The sequence below is a fragment of the Nipponia nippon genome, unplaced genomic scaffold, assembly GCF_047370975.1.
Source record: "Nipponia nippon isolate SJK-2023a ecotype South Korea unplaced genomic scaffold, ASM4737097v1 scaffold_10, whole genome shotgun sequence".
Taxonomy (NCBI): Eukaryota; Metazoa; Chordata; class Aves; order Pelecaniformes; family Threskiornithidae; genus Nipponia; species Nipponia nippon.
The window spans coordinates 30,778,173-30,793,886 of record NW_028262291.1 but is presented as its reverse complement, the minus strand read 5'-3'; the positions used below and the strand labels follow the sequence as shown (position 1 = coordinate 30,793,886).

The following is a 15,714-nucleotide window of genomic DNA, read 5'->3' as shown; positions in this document are numbered from 1 at the left end:
TTTCTGAAAAACACAAGAACTTGAATAGGTCAGCATGCATTCTCAAGCTTAGCATGGAGGCACCCTGTGACATGGAGCGAGAGCTACGTAACTATTCAGGCATGGCACAAGAAGCGCTCAAGAGCCTTCCAGTGCTCCCATGGGGCTAATCTGCTCAGGCTCAGCAAAGGGCTCTCTTCATTACTGCTGTAGCAGACTAATAACACCATTACCCTCTCCTCTTTAGTATCATAGGAAGATTCAAATTATGGGAAGGATGGTTGAGAAAGCAAAACATGTTAATAATTTCCTATCTGTATAATAGTCCTTTGAGGCTTTTACACATTGATATACTTTAGAGTAGACCTTTCATAAGCTATCTCTTTGAGTGAACACACCGTTATCTTGCAACATAATTGTTTGGAGCAGGGAAGTGACAAAAAGTTACTTCTCCTCCTCAGCATTTGCATGAAAGCTATGCATGATGTAGTGGACACCTCAACGCTAATGGTTACAAAGCAAAGACCTGTGCATGGTGAAATTTGGCATGAGAAGTTCCCAAGATGAAATATCTATAACTGGGCAACCCTGAAACCAGAGTTCTTTTTATTAATCTCTACGTTGTTTGTCTAACAGACAGAAATTAATGTGAAGAAGGCACTGAACGCAGTGAAGTAATGTCAGGCATTAAAAGGGTATGGAACTTGCAGTGGTTCCTCCCTATCAAATTCTTTCAACCGATCTTTACCAAATCACTGTGGGTTTCACTTACTTAACTCCTCAGATTTTCCCTTATTCCTTCCCAGGTCTGTGATTAGATTTCATGAAATAAGGGAGAGGAATGGAGTGTATGAGGTATCAGAAAGTGCAAGGGAAAAACAGGAGGAGGAGAAGAGGGAAAAGGATGACTGCCCCATTCCCTCTCTGCTGCAGAAGTAAAGATAGCAAGTGCTGAAACAAAGAACAAGAAACATTTGATGGTAACCTCAAACGTGTCATGTGAATGCCTCAGTGAACTTTAAATCTGGAAATAGTTGAGCTGTATTAGTGTGAAGCTTTGTGTGGGCTATCTAGCCTGGGAAGACAACTATGCTCTGCCAGGACCACAGGTAGTATCTGTCTCTGTAGAGCATTGCACTGGGTCAGGTGCTTCTTGAAATACTTTCTAGAAATACTTGTTCTAATCTATATGAAGGGAGGAAGAAGACATGACAGGGAATTGGGGTGTGATGCAAATTACGTCCAATTTTGCATTGTTATCAGCTTGCTGAGGAGTTTGACGTGATGGAATAAGTTGGCAAGTTGCAGTTTTCGCTTGAACCATAGGACAGGTATCTTAATTATGTATTTTGAGATCAACCTCCGAACAGCCACCTCTCTTCACTTCTCTTCAGCACTTCTTGGGAATATTCAAGAGCTGTGACTGTAAAACATTAAAAATGAGTAATAGTTTTGTACCGAACTCTCTATAAATCAGCAGAAAGGCATAGAATGATCAAGAAATTATAAATAAAGGAATATTTTAAATCTTTAGTGTGTAAATATTGATTTATTTGAATAATGTTACACTGATTGTGTGTTTTACAGCAATTAACAAAATCAGTTCAGCTATTATGGTACAAATAAAAATAAAAGAAGGAGCAAGAGAGATGTATGTGATATAATTCAGCCGCCAAACAGAATGCAGTAAGCTTCTGAAAATAGAGTTGGAAACTATTTACTGTATGTTCTTTGTTTCTAAAATAAATATTTTTATTAATAAATAATGATTCAAAAATAACGTTGGAAGAGAGGATGGGGTAATTGTTTGGAAACCTGACTATTCCTTCCTGTTATAGCCCACTTCTGCCTCTCCATGTCTATAAAACTAAATTTTGTACATTTTGCTACTGTGGAACAAAGAAAATGTCTAAAGAACAAATTTTTAAAACTATGTTTTCAGCTTTTCTTCACCAAATCTGCATCAGTCAGACTACATTACATATATTTTTGGAAACAGATGAGGTTTGCAAGATTTCCTTCTAAATTCTGAGCTAAGCATTTGATAGTTGATAGCTTTTTAAAAAATGAACTACTTTAAAGAAAAAAAAGCTTTGTTGCAGTAAATGGAGTTCTGTTGAAGAGTCTAAGATGACTATATTTGACTATATCAGTTCTGTAGCAAAAGAATTATTATACAATATCAGAGCTGTTCAGTGCAAAATATAAACCTATAGCCTCATTCTTAAATAACCTGTACATACTCCTTAATCCTTTCCCTCATGTCATCTAAGTCAACAAACACTGGAGCCTAAGTCATCCTTATTTTTTTTTTTTTTTTCTTAAATCCAAGAAGAAACTGAAGAAGGTTTAGATTTTTATGTCAAAATGTCCTACATGGAAATGGTTATTTGCTGGAGAGACTAAGCCAAGAGCCCTCTGTTTTATTGGTTTTATAAGCAGGAATCTGCATGAGTTGAAGGAATTATGACATTAGTCATCTGAGTCTCCATTTCTGAATTGGTGATAACTTTATAGGGAAGACAAGGGAGTTAGTTTGGAGAGGTTTGTGCAGACATGATTTTTGAATAAAGAGACTAAAATAACTATTAAATTGTTAGGTTTCAAAAGTTTTTGAAGTAATGCATAGCTTTGATGTACCTACCAGTGATACACCTGTGCAGCCATAATGATATAGCTGTGTTATACCTACCAGTGTAACACTGCTTGTTATGTTTGTCTGCCATAACCTCCTTCAAGGACATAGAGGGAGATTATTTAAGGCACAGTCTTATAGTGTATATATGTAGCATTTTCAGCATCCACTGAACATGATCCTTGCAAGTTTGATTGTATTACTGACAAAGAAGAGATGAAGGAAATCAGTGTTATAGAGACAGACAGCTGGTGTCTCGTGTGCAATAGTACAAGGTGAAAAAGGCAGGTAGTGAGTTAATGTAAAACATGAAAAAAGAGCATTATGAATTGACTTAGAAGGTGATACAAGTAGAACGGATATATGAATTTCATGTGGTTTGATATTATTTTGTAACATCTCTATGGGATATTCTTGCAATAATTAAATGAAATGAAAAACTTAAGAAAATCATGTATGGCTATTTCTTTGAGAGGAAGATTCTTTGTGACCTGTTGTTTGGGGGTTTTGAGGGAAAAATAAAAAGAATACACAATCTATTAATATCCTGCCTGAAGGAACAGGCTGATAAATAGTTAAGATGTGAAGAAGATTTAATTCTCATAATATGATACTTTGTAATTGTTTGGTATATTGGTTTTTTTTTCTCCTTTCCTGTGATGTGCAGAACACTGATATCATATCCAAACAATCATTGAACAATTTAATTTAGAAATTCTGGTGTGCTGTATAGCTGTTCTATATTCTGATACAGCAGTTCCTTTATTTTCTATAGAACTGATAGATGTTCAGGGGAATGGGCTGTAACAGTCCTTTAAAAAAAAGAGAGAAGTAATTTTTCCACTGAGATTTGATATCATCTTTGAAAAAAATCAAATTATTCTACGAATGGTGAAACTTAGTGCTTTCCTATGGTTTTGTGTGCTGCTTCCCTTATGCCCTCCAAATTTCTTAGTATTTTCAGCTTCATACTACACCCTACCTTTCTGACCAGTACATAGTGACAGTTTTGGGACTAGGCACGTGCTTACTCGCCATCTAAAATGCATCCTGACTGAGCAGCTGATTGGTGTTTCTTAAGATGGATGTGAGCCATTTTAATTGAATTTTAACTGTCTGTCTCTGTGTCAAGGTACTAATTTGGGTTCTGTCTTTAATCACTAATTTTCATTAAACTTGCAGGAACTGAAAGTCTTTAAGAGCTGTCCTATTTGTTTGAAATGAAAAGCTGTTATAGTGGAAAGACAGATGGTTTGGTCCAGTAAAATTTGTTTGCTGGTGAAAACAGAAGTAAACCAAAATCAAAACAGAAACTTTAGTTTCTAATTCTTTCTGAGCTGTGGACTAAATTCTCTGCTGAGTTATGAAAAGTTATTTTGAATAGTTTAAAAAAAAAGAAGGAAAGTGTGTTATTTTATTTACATTAGCTTGCTTGAGACCTTTTGCTTCTCATCCTTAGTTGAAAATAAGTCTACTACTGGATTGATGCAACTCTTTAATGTATGGTATTATCGTTATAAATACTAAATATGATAAGTACAAAACAATTAAAAATGAAGGTCTCGGTTCTCCCATCTGCTAAGAGCACAGGACTTCCCATAATGCAAAACACCCATAAAATTTGTACTTACGGAGATAAGTAAAACAATATTCTGCTGACTGGAGAAATTCTCTGTGAGCGCATTAGCTGGCTTATGTAGGTAGTCTTCCTCTTACGGTAATCTCTGCTTCAGCTCCTGGTATAAGAGGAAGAAGAAAGATTGCACAGGGCAAAGCAAACATACACATGGCAGATTTATCCTGTGTGATTTTTCACTGCAGTAAGTTCAGGTTTGTGACAGACACTTAGTAGGTTGTTACTACCTCCAGCCCACCAGACTTTTTGTCTGCTCATGAGTCAGCTTTGGAACGATTGCCGTTTTCAGCTAGGGCATCACGTTGGCTAAGTAAATACTCCAGATTGAAAACTGAGTAGCTCGGAAGCTGGTTTGTGTATCAAATATTGCTGTCTTAGAGATGGTGATGCTCTTTATAGCACAGGCAGTTGGAGTTAAATTTTCATTTGTCACCACATGACTGTTAGAACCCACAATAGCAAAATTGAATTGTACTGTTAGATGTTAACTCGGCTTGTTATCCAGCTTCTGCTGGAACTAGGTGGCATAGGATCAGACAGCTGCAATCCATTTTTGGAAATCACAACTTCTGTTTAGGTAGATCTGAGTCCAAACAATGTATCATACTGACAGCTGGTAGGAGATGGGTCGATAAAGAGTTCTAAGTGCAAGTACTCGGTTATTACTGTCTTATGTGGTTTTTGTGTAAACCTAGAAGTGTGGCTTTGAAGAGCTGTACATACATTGAAAACTAACTGAGATGTATAATAAATTGTAATGGCAATTGTAGTTCAAGTGCTTGATCTTTCCCTACCCAGATGATCCCTGAATTTTTCATTTACTTTAAACTGGTACTAGCACATGCTAGGCATTAAATTAGATTGCAAAGCCTATATCCACAAAAAAGGGGGGATGGGAATGTGAATTGTTGAAGCCATTTGGTATGGAAAAAGGTTCCAAAGAATTGGAACTTTGTATAGTGCCAATCCTGGAAATATGTTCCTGTTGGATAAAAGAACTAGGAAATTGACTTTTTAAAGGGAAAAGATAAGAAAGGAGGATTCTGCCTTTAACAAAGGGAAATAGAGGTAATTTAGGTGGCTGCTTCTCTATCCACCCCTCTATGCGCTTTAAACTCGGCTTTAGAGGCAGCACTGAGACGGTGGGATTCACTGCTTCAGCTGGTTTCTCAGTCCAAAACCTAAAGACACTTAAGAATTCTCAGTCATTGCCTGACTGATAGGAAGAACCACGGTGTGTGTCAGATATAACGTAAAGAATCAGTATTGGTTTATTTTTTCATGTTTATTATCTAGTTTCCATGACTGCAGTAAAAAGTTAACTTTTTGCTCTGCATAACATTCCCAACATTGCCCAGAGCAATAAACCCAGAGCATTTATCTAGAGATACTGAACTGAGCTAAGGAGTGTGATTTGCCTCCTCCACAGCCCCTCCAAAGAAGCAACAGTCATAGACAGGTTTGTAAGCGTAGTGTCTCCCAGGAATCTGCAAAGCTGTGTGCTTAGAGGAAATACTTCATTTTTCTAGGAACTCCTAATCTCCTGCATGGAGATTATCTGAGACATTGTCATGTGATTCCAGGGCAGGGCCACCTCCAAAGAAAACTGATGTTACGTTAAGAAGTACCTTTATGTGTAGAAAAATTCTTCATCGTTATTGGATCTGCTTCATATGCGTATATCTTCAAAATAATTTATTTCAACTTACATTTGAAGAATTTAGTGATAGTAATCAAATCTGAGACAACTCTGACTTCCAGATCACTGCTTGAGCTAATTATATTAAACTTTTTTATGTAAACTCATCCAAAGAAGTTACAGTTTTGTAGAAGGTTTGCAAAGTATGTTTTGTATCAAATACAAGTATGGAAGAACTCTGGCCATCTTAGAAATTATATCCCTTATTCTAATAAGGGAACTAAATCATGTCATCTGTGTGGCCATTACCACTAATTTAATACCTGGGATTTAAGGCAAAGTTTTGTAGGAATTCTTTTTTTCTGCAGAAAGTATGACTCCAGAATCCAAGAACTCTTCCCTAATTTCCCATTTGTTCCTGTGCTAATTTGAGAGTTGTCTCTTTCAAAAGCTTTCTTACTCTGTCTGAAGGAAAAACATGATAACAACAGTTGCCATAAATAAATAGAAATGAATGCAAGCTAAATAAAGCTGTTAAAGATGGAAGAGCTGAAGAATGGAATCCACTGCTGAGTGAACTGTTAATGGGTCCCTGCAATTGAGACAGCGCTTGGATGTGGCGGTTGCTCCTCGCCTATGACTGAGAAGAAGAAAATCCCACTAAATTTCAAGTGGAAAACCAGGAGAATGTTGATTATGGCATTTGTCATGGAGAGGACCATAGATGAGATCCGTTTTAATCAGGGGTATCTGTGGAATTCACAGATGTATTCAAATGTAGGATTCACCGTCTCTTTAGTACAAATGCCCTTTACAGCTATGTGCTCCAAAAAGAATCCATAGATTCTGTTGGTTGTCTTAATAGGTCACCTATAAGGACTGAAAAAAAGGACCTATTAAGCTTTTCTTCTCAACAAGGAAATCTACTTTGCTTTAAGGAAGCTCAGTTGCTGTGGTAGCAGCTTTCTTAGGTAAGGCATCTGGAAGACAATACTATAAACAATGTTTCTGCAAGGCTTTTTTTTTTTTTTTACTTGTTGTCAGGTGAGCTCACATAGGAAAAATTTGGAGGTGTCTAAAAACAAATTAACATGATCAGTAATAGCAGAGGGGGATTTTATTTGAAAAAATGAGGTGAATCATTCAGGAAGTTGCTGTTATTGCCTGTAATATTTCTCTTTTACTACATGAGCTGTTGTGAGATCCATGAAGAGCTCTGAAACAGCTTCAGAAGTTTTGCAAATGCTCAGAAGTCTATAAATTCTGTTCTGCATTGGGCAAACTTGATTTGAGCTACTAGAGCCATCATTCATGCTGTTAGCGACACGATAGAATTAATTTATTGTTGTTGTGTGGCATTATAATACCACTATTAAATAGTGACCAGCTGCCTTACTAAAAGGTATTTCATTGTGTCTTAAAATATAACAGAGTTACATATGCTTTTCAGTCAGATTTATACAAACTACGCTTTAAGGCAAGAGATTGTAAAAGGCTTTAGATACCCTTGCTGGGGTAAAGAATTCAGAATTCATTTCTTAAGCTAATATATAGAAACGATATTCATGTGTTTCCCCACCCCAGCCAGGTGATTCTCAGATAACTGAAATCATGTTAGGGCAAATAATTTCATAGCAATGTCTAAGGATGGCAGTGACTTTAACATTCAAAAGCAACTGAGTTGGTACACAATGAAATTCCTCACACGGACTTTACTGCACCAGGACAGAACTGGAGTAGGTCAGATTGTTAGTTTATGTAAACTGGATGGGATAATTTAGATTCTATATGCCATTTCTTACTCTTTTTTTTATTTTTTATTTCCTTGTCAAGCAACTGGAATGTTTTTGTGCTAGTTATCAAGTAGAAACTGAAGTTGTTACCCTAGGAATAAAAGCCTCATTTCATCCTAGTTTTCATATTTTTCATTATTCTCAGAAGAATGGAAATATTTAACTTAGTAAAACTGCATATGGTCCTTCCTTTTTAACATTCAGACCAGAGGCTGAAGACAGTCTGTATGCATTTGGTTTCATCTTCTGAAACTTCATGCTCTTGGGATTTACTGACTTTGTATTTCCAGGTGGTTTAAAGTTAAGCTTTCAGTGCCCTTCTGAAGAAGTGCTATTCGTCAAACTGTATCTTTTTGGAAATTTACCTGTATTTTGATTGTCTTTGCAACAATGCTATATTATTCTTACTTAGATGGTTTGCCAATCTTCAGAACTACTAAGAAGAAGACTTAAGTCCTTTTTTCTGAAAAATGTAGTTTCTCCTGGAAGTTAGCAGTTTGAAAGCATTTTGAGCTATTCTTTTTATAATTGCATGGTAATGTGAAATTTCTGCAACTACAGTGTTATGCTTCACTTCAGGGTAATGTGAATGGAATATGATATACTTAGAAGATTTAAGATAGTAACCCAATTGTCTGTCCTGCCTGAACACAAAATGTGTTCTAGGCACCATTTAAACTTTACGATAACGTGCAAAACCTAAGATTTATGGTATATTGTCTGAGAACCTGTTCATGTGAAGAACATCCCAGAAAATATTCTCCACCTTAACTAACACTGGTTCAGCTCTCATCGTACCACTCTAGCAGACATTGATTATATAGGCTATTGAATCCTTTTTAGAGACGTTGCTGCATAATCCTGCTAGATTTAATTGATAGGGTTACTGACAGTAATGGCAGCTCCTGACGTACTTAAATGATAGCTCTGTGTAGTGTCTCTTGGTGGATAAGAAGAAATTATACCTTTATGTATATAGGTGGGGAGAGACTGAAGTGTTTTATCTTAATAGGGTAATAATTTTGTATTGTGGTTATCTTTGTGTGTATATCAAACCAGACTTTTCAACGTATTGTGCAAAATTTTTTAAAATCTTAAGAATTGTCATGAGTCTGGGGCAGGCAGACAGATCGCCAATACCCCTTTAAGTACAAGTCAGAGGTGAAGAAGATAATTCAAGTTTCTCACATTCACTGGTAGAGGAAACAAAAAGAATTATTGATTGGGAAAATAAAACTGTGTAAAAGAAAGCAAATTCAGCAGTTCTGGCAGTTCTCTCTATATAGAATGATTAATTAAAGGGGTTGCATGGATTGGATATCTGTCTTAGGCAGAGTAATAACACCACGGTTTGATTTTATTTTTTTTTTTAAATTGTAAATATGTAGTAATTATGACTTATCAATTATATAATTCTTTTTGTAACATTTTATTTGAAGGAAAGAAGGATGAGAAAATATGTTCTGTGATTATAAAGCACCAATTGACTTATGATAGTACAATATCTAGGGTGTCAGGGAGGAAATGCTGGTATTGAGAAAATAGAAAAGAAAGAAATATTTTTAATTGGTGCCTGTAGTGCAGCCCTTGCTAATTATTGCTCAGCCACAGCTTTGAGACTTACCTGTGGCTTTTCCTGCTTTCGGAATTTCTCAAAAAATTGATTGGTTTGCTAGTTCAGAAAATAATTTGTGAAAATGTTGCTAGCACATTTCAATAAATGACTGGTGGTCTGTTCATACCACATAATATTGGCGTATTTTAGCGAAGCGGAAGAAGCCATTATGGTTTAGATCCTGTCAGAATTTAAAAACTCAAACTTCTAATAGTTAAAACCAAGAAATAATTTCATTATTGGAGAAAAAAGAGGAATAGTTCTGCCATATAGCTTTTTCTGAGGGATGAGGTAAACAGGACTTGATGCCTGTGGAGAACAAAACCTGACATAAATAGAAGGTTTACAAAACTATGACGTATGTCACTTTGTGGTGCCTACTTGGATTTCCACTCAGAACTTGTAGAAACATGGTAAATTGAAATAAAACAAAAAGTCTCAAATGATATTTGTTGTGGCTCCATACTCACTTTGTAGATGCCAAGTTAAGTAGTCAGAGGGTTTACTTCTGACAATGAGAATCTTTTTCTTTTTCTATTCTTTGACAGCCACGAGCTGTCGCAGGTTTTCGAGGAACAGTACGATATGCATCAATCAACGCTCATAGAAACAGGGTGAGTATCAATCTATATCATACCCGTCTCATGTAGCTGAAAGCAGTCTTTAACATAGTTGCTATTGATTCTTTCTTTGTATTCTTATGTGAGTATTTATTATGTAGAAATTAATTTGGGGAAAGGATAATACACTTTCCAGTAGTCAAGGGTAAAAAAGTTCTTGTTGTAGAAATAATAGTGGTTTTAATAGTTACCTTTGGTGTTCAATTGTCTAGTAAGGTAATAAATTAAAAAGGTGATGTTACTGAGTTTTATAAAATACATAATGTCTGGTATGTCATCTTAACATCATACACTAAAGAAATCTGAATCAACAGCTCTTCCAGTATAGAGATTTGCAATGTTATTTTAGCACACTTCAACTTCTGTTTTGTTTCTCTGTATCTTCTGTGGAAATTTGCTTGTATGTTTCTACTTAAAATAGTTGCTGGATTTAATTATATTAACTTGTTTTGCAGCGTTGATTATATTAATTTTTATATATAATAATTTACGTCTCCAGAGCAGTAAAGAGTCTATCTTCACTTTTGTCTTATAGGTATTTGTAAGATGCATTAGAATAATATTTCTTTTTCACAGGAAATGGGTCGGCATGATGACCTCTGGTCCCTGTTCTATATGTTGGTGGAATTTGTGGTTGGGCAACTGCCTTGGAGGAAAATAAAAGATAAGGTAAACCTAGAAGTGAAACCAAAGAGCATGAGGGAGATTTACTTTTGGATTGCAAGCAAATGCTCTGATAAAGATCACTAAGAATCACTGGTTCATTAATTTTATCATTACATTTTCCAGTGTTTTCTAGTGTTAGTTCTCATTGCTAGTGTCATGGTATAAAAAGCAATCAAGTTTTATGAGCTGTTCTAGGCAGGAAGTGGATTGTGCTTCCAGTTCGCAAATATTTTTAAAGGCAAAAGTAAGTGTATATATGCATATTTTCCTGTTTTCACTTGAGTACTTTTTGATTTCACCTATCACACATTTAGAATTTCTTATCTATTTTGTTTATTTGTGAAAGGGGCATTTCTTATTTGCTGCTGAACAAAAGTGAATTGGTCAATATGCAGTAGTGCCTTTAGTCATATATCATAGGTGAGGTATGCAAAGAAACAACATCTGATTAGCCTATTATTACTTCTTTCAACTTCTTTTGAAATTAGATTGAAACAAGGTTACTCTCTGATGTGGTTTATGCATTGGTACATGACAATGTGATATATAGGTAGCGTCTCTTTTGATTTTGATTTACTCATCTTACACTAAACAGGATTTACTAATCTTATGTAATATACTGTGATGACCAAATATACACCAAAAAAGTGACTGAACTTCAGGTGATGCAACAGGATATTTAAATCTTTAAACCATGCTTTTTAGAAGGGTTGGAGTGTCTAATGACAGTCCTTGATATCAGGCAGCATTCAAACATAGCAGAAAATTAAGTGGCTTTTCTTATTGACTTTGAAGTTTGTACATTATTTTGCATGTGTACTGAGGGCAATGACGGAATCTCTTATGTTGCTCTCTGATGTAGAATGGCCTTCCACAATAGTATTCAGTGTAATGTACTTACCCATCTTTCTGGCCAGTAGTGTATTGAATGGCTGCAAGATACAAGGTGAATGTGTTGTAGCGGAGAATGAAGGCGTGTTAATGTTTGTTGTGTTATTTACTCCTAGGAGCAAGTGGGCTCCATTAAAGAAAGGTACGAGCACAGACTTATGTTGAAACATCTTCCTCAAGAATTCAACATCTTTCTGGATCACATTTCTAATTTAGATTACTTTACAAAGCCTGATTACCAGGTAAACATTTTTACTATTTTGTCTTTCTGATTTTTAAATAGCAGAATTTTATGCTGTTTCATCTTCAGTTTCCTTTGATTTCATTGTGTAGTCTGGGTAGTGATTATGGATTGTGCTAACACAAAGTTATTTTAATGATCATCTCGTGCCACGGGAACTTTGTGGTTCAAAGATGTAATTTTTTTTCCATTTAGGAAGAGAAGGTAGTTAAGTTTCTAAAAACAACCGAGAGTTGCTTTGCAGTTAGTATTCTGTTCGGACCAAGTGCTGTCCTACTCTTGTAGCTTCTAGTGGGTGCTCCTTAAGTTAAATCAATCAGATTGTTTTCTCAGTAATAGTCATTCTGGCAGTTTTCCAAAATCTGGAGCTCAGCACCTATAATATATACCGACAGAGAACAGCATGCAGCCATGGCGGGTTTTTAAGACTGAAGTATTGCCTACAGAGATCACCAGAAAACTAGTCATTCTTCTGTGTTTACGAGAGTATTGCCTGCTGAAATGGACAGCCGCAGCTCGATGATACAGTGATAGGTGCCGAGAGCATATGCTGTAGAATATCTGTCTTATTCACTCAGTGTTGACCCGTGATTTAACAACAAATAAAACTCAAAGATAAAACTTTCTTCTATACCAGTATGTGGAAAGCAGCAGAGGAGTGCTCAGGAAAAGCAGGGAAGGAGAGACTGAGAGTTTTTTCAGTCTCACAAACCGTGGGAGAAGTTGAACTGATCTAACATCACACAATGACAAGATGTCCCTGCGTGCCTTCCCTCTGGCCCCCAGAAACACACGTTCCTGTCAGCTTCCCACTTGCATTACCTGTCTGCCTCGGTGCATTTGTTCAACTCACTAACTCAGCAAAACCAGAAGAAATGGTTTTCTGCTGGTGTGCAAGCTGAACTGGTTCGACTGAATAAATAAATCATTCTGACTAATTCTGGAATTCTAACTTTGATAAGAATGATCCCTGTGCTCTACTTTGTAAGATTAACAGAGAAATCAAGACATATAAGATTCGAAATAAGAACTAAAAATCTCAAGGTATAACTAATTTCCTGTTAATAAGTGAATTTCTCTAGATGTACTGGTATGTTCTTCTGCACATTTGCAAAAAAAAATAATCAATTTTTGTGCAAAAATTTGAATGTAAAAAAAAAATCTTATTACAAATACAGAAAATGTTCAGCATTCCTGAAAAATAAATACCTTGATTTCTATTACAAATTTCCACGGAATTTATCCTATAGTTTACAATTAAGTGAGGAAAATTATTAAGAAAGTTTAGAGTGTTTTGTGTGCCTAGTTATAAAGATGAATCAGATTTACTTTTTTCTTCTATGGTAAAAATTACTGATTGCAGAAATTCTGATGTTGCGTAGAAGAACCTTGACTGTAGACTGATAAATATGTTTTATTTACATTATATATCCTGAATGATAAAACATATACACAGGGATATTTTTGCAAAACCCTTTTCTGTGGTCTACTTCTATGTAACAGAGCACATGCATTGAGGGATTAATGTGATACCAGGACAGAGTTTCTCCATGATAGAGACAGCCCAGTAATTTACAGTCCCCTGGTTGGTCATGGAACATTTGCAGTTGTGTAGCTGCAGCCTGAGCCTTCTGCCATGGTCCTGCTCGTGTACTTTAGACCAGAGCAGGGTGGTTTTATTTAGGGCGGTGAGAAAGTGCTTTACTTTCCATGGTCATTTAAGCTCTGGTCTCTCTTAATTAGTATTTGTTGTAGCAATGCTATTCATATCTTCAATATGTGTCATTCTTTGTCCGTATTTATGGTTAGGCACTGAACAAGAATGTACATGCTCAGGATTCCTGCTTTGAAGAGTTTACAGTCTAAAAAGTTCATGACATAGGCCCAGAATCCATGATTGATTTGGCAATGTCAGATATGTTTATTTTATTCAGGTATTTACGCACACATCGCCTCAGCCTCCCGACATCATTAAACGTTTGAGTTTTTATTTGCATTATAGCAGAAACTGTAGAAAAGATGTAAAGGAGAATGACCTTAAAAATTACTTCAGAGAGACTGCTTAAGGTTTCCAGGAGGAGGAGAATAACAGAGAGTACATATGGGACAGAGTGAACTACGGCTTTGTGCAGTCCCATAAGGTTTCAGAACTGACTGGGATAGATGGCATCCCGAAGGTTCTGGAGATTAAGGATAAAATGGATACGACCACTTTATACAAGAAAAATGATCCAAACTTCCCATTCGTTTTAAGTTGCCAAAGGGTATGTGTGTTTAAAGGAAGCCAGAGAAAAATTTTCAGCATCCTAGGTTGGAAGAAAGAATGAAAACTAGAGTTTTAGCTTTTAGGGGAAAAAATAAGATTAATTTTAGAAATGTTACAGAGTAAGAGATGATGTGATATGGACACAGCCTTCCCACCAGTGACTAGAATGAGACAAAGTTTTTTCACAGGGAGAGGAAAGTAGATGCAATTTCTTTTTCTGTCATGGACGCAAATTGTTCTAGATGCTTTTTCATAGCATAAAATGAGGGTGGGAAGCTTCCAGTGTGACATCTGTGGGATGAATGTCAGCATTAGATAAAGTAAATGATACATGGTTCTAAATGACAGAAATGTATGAGTTAGCAAATCGGTATCCTTCCCTACGTAATCCTCCTTCATTTCCTTGGTTTCTAATAGCGTTACCGAATGTATTCTTCTATATTCCTCTGCTGGAGAGCCATTGAATGCTATTCCGCAGCAATGTAGTGTGTTTGTGGCTGTCTGTCTGTCTGTCTGTCTCTCTGTCTTTTTATGGAAGCCAATGGTGTATCTTTGCCTCTCTGTACTGGTAAAAACACGGATATGTTGGTTTTGTTTTGTTTTTTTAAATAGAATTTTGCATATGTTGACTTTGAAACCTGGGAAAATGAGAAATGGTTAATATAAAGAACTGTGTCCTTTTTTTTTGAAAATCGTTGTCAGTCAAAATCTTAAAGAAGAGATGTTAAAAGTATTACAGGAGGATATTTCTTAATTGCTTGGTCTCTTAGACAAAAATGAAGCTTATTAACTTTCTTCTTCATTTTTAGCTTCTCATGTCTGTGTTTGACAACAGCATGAAAACGTTTGGGGTTATTGAAAGTGACCCTTTTGACTGGGAGAAGAGTGGAACTGACGGCTCTCTGACAACAACAACAACTTCAACCACACCTCAGTTACACACTCGTCTTACTCCGGCTGCAATTGGGTATGTACGCACATTGTGGTCACTTAAAAAGCAGCCGCAGAGTACCAAAGGGAAGTTATCTCCATAATTTAGGGTTTTTTCTGCAGGATGTTGAATAAATAGAGGAGTGGAGGTTTGGGAGCATTTGAAGTATTTCCCTTTTATACTATCCTGTTCCTGTTTATACTATCCTGAAAGATCAGCACTGCAGTCCTAAATTTATAGCAATAAAAAATAGTACCTCAGGAAATTGCATGTAAATTTAGTCCATCCTTTGCTAAATCCTGTTTTGTGAAACTAAATGATGCGTCCTGCGTTTAACTGCCTGGAAGTAAACCCATTGTTTTCTGTAAGCTTAGAATAAACTACTAGCTGCAATTTCCTTATAACTTTGAAAAATGAATGGATCTTTATAGGAAATTTGGAAATAGATTTTGGTCATGTTTAAAATCATATTTAATGTCGTCTTTGAGACCTTCTGTAATTAAGTAAGTTGGATGAGATGTGATGTTTAATAATACTCGTACTCATCTCAGGGGATTGGAGAATACAAGAGGTGTTTGTGGGTGAGGAGGAAGACTCTGTGCCTGTTCTAGACCTTGAGTAGATCAACTTTTTATCTAAGAGTCATGAAGGTTGTGATGTGAGAGTTTTGACAGTGTAGTGAGGCTGAAAAATGCCAGTATTTCAGGCAGAATGTTTTAAATGCCCAGTATTTCAAGGTGATTTAAAAAAAAGTGTTAAAATAAATGTCATTCAAGACATTAACTGCTGTTAATATTACACA

At 36.0% G+C, this 15,714-nt stretch overlaps 1 protein-coding gene across 3 annotated transcripts in view; it reads left to right on the top strand.

Annotated features, from left to right (window-relative positions):
- The window catches only part of TTBK2 (tau tubulin kinase 2), a 106,071-nt gene that overhangs the window by 55,650 nt on the left and 34,707 nt on the right, over positions 1 to 15,714 (top strand). For all 3 annotated transcript variants that reach the window (XM_087746334.1, XM_087746332.1, XM_087746335.1), the window contains 4 exons: positions 9,846 to 9,911; positions 10,494 to 10,586; positions 11,591 to 11,716; positions 14,791 to 14,948. In XM_087746334.1, the coding sequence (XP_087602460.1) occupies positions 9,846 to 9,911; positions 10,494 to 10,586; positions 11,591 to 11,716; positions 14,791 to 14,948 (443 nt within the window). The remainder of the gene's footprint in view (positions 1 to 9,845; positions 9,912 to 10,493; positions 10,587 to 11,590; positions 11,717 to 14,790; positions 14,949 to 15,714) is intronic.